The 9665-nt window shown below is 55.0% G+C and overlaps 1 protein-coding gene across 1 annotated transcript; it reads right to left on the minus strand.

Moving 5' to 3' along the window:
- Positions 1–5195: 5195 nt before the first annotated feature.
- Positions 5196–8404, minus strand: FRRS1 (ferric chelate reductase 1). Its single transcript, XM_078883766.1, has 3 exons — positions 8263–8404; positions 6804–6886; positions 5196–6293 (listed from the first exon to the last, which is right to left on the minus strand). The coding sequence occupies exons 1-3, from the start codon at positions 8396–8398 to the stop codon at positions 6201–6203; spliced, it is 312 nt and encodes a 103-aa protein (XP_078739892.1). The 5' UTR covers positions 8399–8404; the 3' UTR covers positions 5196–6200.
- Between the last annotated feature and the right edge of the window lie 1261 nt (positions 8405–9665).

The following is a 9665-nucleotide window of genomic DNA, read 5'->3' on the forward strand; positions in this document are numbered from 1 at the left end:
CGACCGGAAACGGAAGAGGCGGGGCATAGCGCGTGCGTAGTGAGGGGGGCGAGCACGTGCCGACCGGAAACGGAAGTGGTTGGGCGGAGCGCGTGGGAAGTGGGGGGGAGGAAGGGGGGTGGGAGGCGGGCACGTGCCGACCGGAAACGGAAACGGCGGACCGGAGCGCGTGAGGGGTGAGGGGAGAATAAGGTGGGTGGGGTGGGGGTTTGAAGTGGGAGGTGGCGGGGGGGGATTGATCGAGAGAGGGGGAGGGGCTTGAGGGAGATTGGGGGAGGGGCTTGAGGGAGATTGGGGGAGGGGCTTGAGGTGGAAGAGGCGGAGCTTGAAGGCGATTGGGGGGGTGAGGGGGGCGGGGTGGGAGGGGCTTGAGGGAGAAGAGGCGGGGCTGTGGGGGCTGAGAGGGGGAGGGGCTTGAGGGAGAAGGGGGAGGGGCTGTGGGGGCTGAGAGGGGGAGGGGCTTGAGGGAGAAGGGGGAGGGGCTGTGGGGGCTGAGAGGGGGAGGGGCTTGAGGGAGAAGGGGGAGGGGCTGTGGGGGCTGAGAGGGGTGGGGGCTACCCACAGAGACCCATACTCATAGAGACCCATACTCATAGAGACCCATACCCACAGACCCATACCCACAGAGACCCATACCCACAGAGACCCATACCCACAGAGACCCACACTCATAGAGACCCATACTCATAGAGACCCATACTCATAGAGACCCATACTCATAGAGACCCATACCCACAGAGACCCATACCCACAGAGACCCATACTCATAGAGACCCACACTCATAGAGACCCATACTCATAGAGACCCATACCCACAGAGACCCATACTCATAGAGACCCATACCCACAGAGATCCATACTCATAGAGACCCATACCCACAGAGACCCATACCCACAGAGACCCATACCCACAGAGACCCATACTCATAGAGACCCACACTCATAGAGACCCATACTCATAGAGACCCATACCCACAGAGACCCATACTCACAGAGACCCATACTCATAGAGACCCATACCCACAGAGACCCATACTCAGAGACCCATATAGACCATATAGATCCAGAGACCCATACTCAGAGACCCATATAGACCCATATAGACCCATATAGAGACCCATACCGATCCTCAGAGAACCAACTAAAACTAAACTACGCAGCTACTTTTCAGAAACGACCACGCTGGCTATCACAAGTGATATCAGCTCAAGCCAGTGGCTGAAACCATTGTCATCACGTGGCAATTTATATCAGCAGCCAGGCGAGGTAGTCAACATCTCCTAGCCACCGTGATGATGAGAGAAAGACGCAGACTCCAAATATACAGCAGCAACAGACATCGTCAGGGGTGGGATCGAACTCACGACCTCCTGTAGACCAGGCGAGGTAGTCAACATCTCCTAGCCACCGTGATGACAGAGAGAGACGCAGACTCCAAATATACAGCAGCAGCAGGCATCATCAGGGGTGGGATCGAACCCACGACTTCCCGCGTACCAGGCGAGGTAGTCAACATCTCCTAGCCACCGTGATGATGATGAGAGAGAGAGACGCAGACTCCAAATATACAGCAGCAAACATTCAGGGGTGGGATCGAACCCACGACCTCCTGTACACCAGGCGAGGTAGTCAACATCTCCTAGCCACCGTGATGATGATGAGAGAGAGAGACACATACTCCAAATATACAGCAACAGGCATCGTCAGGGGTGGGATCGAACTCACGACCTCCTGTGTACCAGGCGAGGTAGTCAACATCTCCTAGCCACCGTGATGATGAGAGACAGAGAGAGTCGCAGACTCCAAATATACAGCAGCAGCAGGCATCGTCAGGGGTGGGATCGAACTCACGACCTCCTGTGTACCAGGCGAGGTAGTCAACATCTCATAGCCACCGTGATGATGAAAGACGCAGACTCCAAATATACAGCAGCAGGCATCATCAGGGTCTGAATCGAACTCACAACCTCCTGCGTACCAGGCGAGGTAGTCAACATCTCCTAGCCACTGTGATGATGATGAGAGAGAGACACAGACTCCAAATATACAGCAGCAGCGGGCATCGTCAGGGTTGGGATCGAACCCACGACCTCCTGCGTACCAGGCGAGGTAGTCAACATCTCCTAGCCACCGTGATGATGATGACAGAGAGAGACACAGACTCCAAATATACAGCAGCAGCGGGCATCGTCAGGGTTGGGATCGAACCCACGACCTCCTGCGTACCAGGCGAGGTAGTCAACATCTCCTAGCCACCGTGATGATGATGACAGAGAGAGACACAGACTCCAAATATACAGCAGCAGCGGGCATCGTCAGGGTTGGGATCGAACCCACGACCTCCTGCGTACCAGGCGAGGTAGTCAACATCTCATAGCCACCGTGATGTTGATGAGAGACGCAGACCCCAAATATACAGCAGCAGGCATTGTCAGGGGTGGGATCGAACCCACGACCTCCTGTGTACCAGGCGAGGTAGTCAACATCTCATAGCCACCGTATTTTAGGCAGGAAATGGCAGGAAATGAGTTTTCAAATTTAGATTTTTTTTTTTCTGGGGGGGAAACCCCCAGACCCCCTGTAAGATTTGGTCCCCCCCGAATGTTGACTCCATCGCTACGGCTTTGGCGCTGTCCATTCAGGACACTGCTGTGGTGGAATTCCCGGCGTTGCGAGCACTCCCGTGAGTGAGACACGAAGACAAGTCAGAGTTTCCAGTCCTTTTTATTCAACCTTCGTCACACGCAGCTCTCTCCACTTGTTCATCCACAGCTCTCATCTTTTCATCCACAGCTCGTTCTGTCATCCACAGCTCCCTCCTTCACCCACAGCTCTCTCCTTCATCCACAGCTCTCTCCTTCACCCACAGCTCTCTCCTTCACCCACAGCTCCCTCCTTCACCCACAGCTCCCTCCTTCACCCACAGCTCCCTCCTTCACCCACAGCTCCCTCCTTCACCCACAGCTCCCTCCTTCACCCACAGCTCTCTCCTTCACCCACAGCTCCCTCCTTCATCCACAGCTCTCTCCTTCACCCACAGCTCTCTCCTTCATCCACAGCTCCCTCCTTCACCCACAGCTCCCTCCTTCACCCACAGCTCCCTCCTTCATCCACAGCTCCCTCCTTCACCCACAGCTCCCTCCTTCACCCACAGCTCTCTCCTTCACCCACAGCTCTCTCCTTCACCCACAGCTCTCTCCTTCACCCACAGCTCTCTCCTTCATCCACAGCTCCCTCCTTCACCCACAGCTCCCTCCTTCACCCACAGCTCCCTCCTTCACCCACAGCTCTCTCCTTCACCCACAGCTCCCTCCTTCATCCACAGCTCCCTCCTTCATCCACAGCTCCCTCCTTCATCCACAGCTCCCTCCTTCATCCACAGCTCCCTCCTTCATCCACAGCTCCCTCCTTCACCCACAGCTCCCTCCTTCATCCACAGCTCCCTCCTTCATCCACAGCTCCCTCCTTCACCCACAGCTCCCTCCTTCATCCACAGCTCCCTCCTTCATCCACAGCTCCCTCCTTCATCCACAGCTCCCTCCTTCATCCACAGCTCTCTCCTTCATCCACAGCTCCCTCCTTCATCCACAGCTCTCTCCTTCATCCACAGCTCTCTCCTTCATCCACAGCTCCCTCCTTCATCCACAGCTCCCTCCTTCATCCACAGCTCTCTCCTTCATCCACAGCTCTCTCCTTCACCCACAGCTCCCTCCTTCACCCACAGCTCCCTCCTTCATCCACAGCTCCCTCCTTCATCCACAGCTCTCTCCTTCACCCACAGCTCTCTCCTTCACCCACAGCTCCCTCCTTCATCCACAGCTCCCTCCTTCATCCACAGCTCCCTCCTTCATCCACAGCTCTCTCCTTCACCCACAGCTCCCTCCTTCATCCACAGCTCTCTCCTTCATCCACAGCTCCCTCCTTCATCCACAGCTCCCTCCTTCATCCACAGCTCTCTCCTTCATCCACAGCTCTCTCCTTCATCCACAGTTCTCTCCTTCATCCACAGCTCTCTCCTTCATCCACAGCTCTCTCCTTCACCCACAGCTCCCTCCTTCATCCACAGCTCTCTCCTTCATCCACAGCTCCCTCCTTCATCCACAGCTCTCTCCTTCATCCACAGCTCTCTCCTTCACCCACAGCTCCCTCCTTCATCCACAGCTCTCTCCTTCATCCACAGCTCCCTCCTTCATCCACAGCTCTCTCCTTCATCCACAGCTCCCTCCTTCATCCACAGCTCTCTCCTTCACCCACAGCTCTCTCCTTCATCCACAGCTCCCTCCTTCATCCACAGCTCTCTCCTTCATCCACAGCTCCCTCCTTCATCCACAGCTCCCTCCTTCATCCACAGCTCTCTCCTTCATCCACAGCTCTCTCCTTCATCCACAGCTCCCTCCTTCATCCACAGCTCTCTCCTTCACCCACAGCTCCCTCCTTCATCCACAGCTCCCTCCTTCATCCACAGCTCTCTCCTTCACCCACAGCTCTCTCCTTCATCCACAGCTCCCTCCTTCATCCACAGCTCTCTCCTTCACCCACAGCTCCCTCCTTCATCCACAGCTCTCTCCTTCACCCACAGCTCCCTCCTTCATCCACAGCTCTCTCCTTCATCCACAGCTCCCTCCTTCATCCACAGCTCCCTCCTTCATCCACAGCTCTCTCCTTCATCCACAGCTCCCTCCTTCATCCACAGCTCCCTCCTTCACCCACAGCTCCCTCCTTCATCCACAGCTCTCTCCTTCATCCACAGCTCCCTCCTTCATCCACAGCTCCCTCCTTCATCCACAGCTCTCTCCTTCATCCACAGCTCCCTCCTTCATCCACAGCTCCCTCCTTCACCCACAGCTCCCTCCTTCATCCACAGCTCTCTCCTTCATCCACAGCTCCCTCCTTCACCCACAGCTCCTTCATCCACAGCTCCCTCCTTCATCCACAGCTCTCTCCTTCATCCACAGCTCCCTCCTTCATCCACAGCTCCCTCCTTCATCCACAGTTCCCTCCTTCATCCACAGCTCCCTCCTTCACCCACAGCTCCTTCATCCACAGCTCCCTCCTTCATCCACAGCTCTCTCCTTCATCCACAGCTCCCTCCTTCACCCACAGCTCCTTCATCCACAGCTCCCTCCTTCATCCACAGCTCTCTCCTTCATCCACAGCTCCCTCCTTCACCCACAGCTCCTTCATCCACAGCTCCCTCCTTCATCCACAGCTCTCTCCTTCATCCACAGCTCCCTCCTTCATCCACAGCTCCCTCCTTCATCCACAGTTCCCTCGTTCTGCTGGAAGAATGCCTTCCCACAGCGTGGTCCCGACCAGCCCATGTTTGGAGGTAATAATAGTAATCATACGTACGTAGAATTAATTGCTTAAAAAATATTTTAAAATACCAGTGCGATTTCAAACGCGACTTCATGATAACGGAGTCAAATCACGTAGGCTCGGGGTGCCCATCCAGAGCTCTGAGTTATTGCTACCCCTGTCGGAGCCTCGATATGGATGTAAAATATCGGAGCGTCTTAGGCCGTGTGCTCTCTCCTCCCCCCCCCCCCCCCCCACAATCTACGCGCTCTGAAGGAGGCCCCAGTACCCGAAACGTCGTCCGTTGTTCCCCTTTTAAGGCCACGTGCTGTGCGTGCCAGTGCGGCAACGTGTGTGCAAGTGTGCCGTGTGTGCCAGTGGAGCTCTGTGTGTGCCAGTGCAGCTCTGTGCGTGCCAGTGCAGTGTTTTGTGTGTCTGCCAGTGGGGTGCCGTGTGTGTGTGTGTGCGTGTGCGTGTGTGTGTGCGTGCCAGTGCAGTGCTGTGTGTGTCTGCCAGTGGGGTGCCGTGTGTGTGCGTGTGTGTGCGTGTGTGTGTGCGTGTGTGTGTGCGTGCTAGTGCAGTGCTGTGTGTGTCTGCCAGTGGGGTGTCGTGTGTGTGCGTGTGTGTGCGTGTGTGTGTGCGTGTGCGTGCCAGTGCAGTGCTGTGTGTGTCTGCCAGTGGGGTGCCGTGTGTGTGCGTGTGTGTGTGCGTGCCAGTGCGTGTGTGTGTGTGCGTGCCAGTGCGTGTGTGTGTGTGCGTGCCAGTGCGTGTGTGTGCGTGCCAGTGCGTGTGTGTGCGTGCCAGTGCGTGTGCGTGCCAGTGCGTGTGTGTGTGCGTGCCAGTGTGTGTGTGTGCGTGCCAGTGCGTGTGTGTGTGTGCGTGCCAGTGCGTGTGTGCAGTCTTCAGGCCTGCTCGATAGCCACGAGGTAGACAGTGAGGAAGACCAAGTTGCCAGCGACGTACACGGCCAGCACAGCCTTCTTGAACGTGTGTCCCTGTAGACACACAGACACACACATAGACACACACATAGACACACACACATAGACACACACACATAGACACACACATAGACACACACACATAGACACACACACATAGACACACACACATAGACACACACACACATAGACACACAGACACACACACACATAGACACACATAGACACACACACACATAGACACACAAGCACACACACACATAGACACACACACACAGACACACACAAGTTCCCAGCGACGTACACGGCCAGCACACTCTTCTTGAACCTGTGTCCCTGTAGACACAGAGACACACAGACACACAGACACATACACACATAGACACACACACACATAGACACACATAGACACACACACTCACAGACACACACTCACAGACACACACTCACAGACACACACACACAGGGTACCCTCCCCCCTGCGTCACCCCCCCCCCCCGCATCACCCCCCCCCCCCCCCACGTGACCCCCCCCTCCACGTGACCCCCCCCCCACGTGACCCACGGTGCCGCTGCGGTCGCTTCGTTCCTTGGCCACGGGGCCGGCCACTCCTCCTCGCAGCTCCAGCCCCCCCACAGACGACGAGCCTGGGGCAAGGTGGGCACACACACACACACAGTCACACACACACACAGACACACACACACAGTCACACACACACAGTCACACACACACACAGTCACACACACACACAGTCACATAGACACACAGTCACACACACACACAGTCACACACACACAGTCACACACAGTCACACACACACACAGTCACACACACACACAGACACACACACACACAGACACACACAGTCACACACACACACAGTCACATAGACACACACACACAGACACACACACACAGTCACACACACACACAGTCACACACACACAGACACACATGCACAGTCACACACAGTCACATAGACACACAGTCACACACACAGTCACACACAGTCACATAGACACACAGTCACACACACACACAGTCACACACACACACAGTCACACACAGTCACACACACACACAGACACACACACACAGAAACACGCACACACAGAAACACAGACACACACAGACACACACACAGTCACACACACAGACACACACACACAGAAACACGCACACACACACAGACACACACACAGACACACAGTCACACAGACAAACATACAAACAGACACACACACAGACACACACACACACGCACATAGGGGGTGCCGTGCAGGTGGGGGGGGCATACACAGACACATGTGTGTGTGTGTGACTGTGTGACTGTGTGTGTGTCTGTGTCTGTGTGTCTGTGTGTCTGTGTGTGTGTGACTGTGTGACTGTGTGTGTGTGTGTGACTGTGTGTGTGTCTGTGTGTGTGTCTGTGTGTCTCTGTGTGTGTGACTGTGTGACTGTGTGTGTGTGTGACTGTGTGACTGTGTGTGTGTCTGTGTGTGTGTCTGTGTGTCTGTGTGTGTGTGACTGTGTGACTGTGTGTGTGTCTGTGTGTATGTGTGTCTGTGTGTGTGTAGGTGTGTGTGTGTCTGTGTGTGTGTGTATCACTGTGTGTGTGTGTGTAGGTGTGTGTGTCTGTGTGTGTGTCTCTGTGTGTCTGTGTGTGTGTGTGTGTGTCTGTGTGTGTATCACTGTATGTGTGTGTGGTGTGTGTGTGTCTGTGTGTGTATCACTGTGTGTGTGTCTGTGTGTGTATCACTGTGTGTGTGTCTGTGTGTGTGTGTCTGTGTGTGTGTGTGTGTCTGTCTGTGTGTGTGTGTCTGTGTGTGTGTATCACTGTGTGTGTGTGTCACTGTGTGTCTGTGTGTGTGTATCACTCTGTGTGTCTATCACTGTGTGTGTCTGTGTGTCTGTGTGTGTGTCTGTGTGTGAGTGTGTCTGTGTGTGTGTGTGTCTGTGTGTGTGTGTGTGTCTGTGTGTGTGTCTGTGTGTGTGTCTGTGTGTGTGTGTGTGTCACCACCTGCACGGCACCCCCTGTGTGCGTGTGCCTCCAGCAGCAGCTCGGTGGCCACCTGCCACGCCACGGCGCCAGTCAGCACCAGCTTGTCCCAGCCGTCCGGCAGGTCCAGTGACGTCATGTCCACCCCCAGGAACATCGCTGCCACTGCCCACGGCGGGGGAGGGGGGAGGGGGAAGGGGGGAGGGGGGAGGGGGAGGGGGGAGGGGGAGGGGGGAGGGGGGAGGGGGGGAGGGGGGAGGGGGGGGAGATGTTGACTACCTCGCCTGGTTTACAGGTCGTGGGTTCGATCCCGACTCTGACGATGCCTGCTGCTGCTGCTGTGTATTTGGAGTTTGCGTCTCTCTCATCATCATCACCACGGTGGCTAGGAGATGTTGACTACCTCGCCTGGTGCACAGGAGGTCGTGGGTTCGATCCAGACCCTGACGATGCCTGCTGCTGCTGTATATGTGGAGTCTGTGTCTGTCTCTCATCATCATCATCACGGTGGCTATGAGATGTTGACTACCTCGCCTGGTCTACGGGAGGTCGTGGGTTCCATCCCACCCCTGACGATGCCTGCTGCTGTAGATTTGGAGTCTGCGTCTCTCTCTCTCATAATCACGGTGGCTGGGAGATGTTGACTACCTCGCCTGGTCTACGGGAGGTCGTGGGTTCGATCCCGCACCCTGACGATGTCTGCTGCTGCTGCTGTAGATTTGGAGTCTGCGTCTCTCTCTCATCATCATCATCATCGTCATCATCATCGTCATCATCGTCATCATCGTCATCATCATCATCATCATCGTCATCTTCGTCGTCATCATCGTCATCGTCATCATCATCGTCATCATCATCGTCATCATCATCGTCATCATCATCGTCATCATCATCGTCATCGTCATCATCATCATCGTCATCATCGTCATCATCATCGTCGTCATCGTCGTCATCATCGTCATCATCGTCATCATCATCATCGTCATCATCGTCATCATCATCGTCATCATCGTCGTCATCATCATCGTCATCGTCATCATCATCGTCATCATCGTCATCATCATCATCGTCATCGTCATCATCATCATCGTCATCGTCATCATCGTCATCATCGTCATCGTCATCATCATCGTCATCATCGTCATCATCATCGTCATCATCGTCATCATCGTCATCGTCATCATCGTCAATCATCATCGTCATCATCGTCATCGTCATCGTCATCATCGTCATCGTCGTCATCGTCATCATCGTCATCGTCATCATCATCGTCATCATCGTCATCATCATCGTCATCATCGTCATCATCGTCATCATCGTCGTCATCATCATCATCATCGTCATCATCATCATCGTCATCGTCATCATCATCATCGTCATCGTCATCATCGTCATCGTCGTCATTGTCATCATCATCGTCATCA

The sequence above is a fragment of the Lampetra fluviatilis genome, chromosome 73 (genome assembly GCF_964198595.1).
Source record: "Lampetra fluviatilis chromosome 73, kcLamFluv1.1, whole genome shotgun sequence".
Lineage (NCBI taxonomy): Eukaryota > Metazoa > Chordata > Hyperoartia > Petromyzontiformes > Petromyzontidae > Lampetra > Lampetra fluviatilis.

What these genes read in the sequence shown, in the direction of transcription:
- FRRS1 (XM_078883766.1), bottom strand. Translation starts at nt 8,398, where the DNA reads ATGTTCCTGGGGGTGGACATGACGTCACTGGACCTGCCGGACGGCTGG. An exon ending in ACACAGGGGGTGCCGTGCAG is followed by an intron (nt 6,887 to 8,262) that starts GTGGTGACACAC and finishes ACCTTGCCCCAG; the next exon opens with GCTCGTCGTCTGTGGGGGGG. An exon ending in GAAGCGACCGCAGCGGCACC is followed by an intron (nt 6,294 to 6,803) that starts GTGGGTCACGTG and finishes GTGTGTCTACAG; the next exon opens with GGACACACGTTCAAGAAGGC.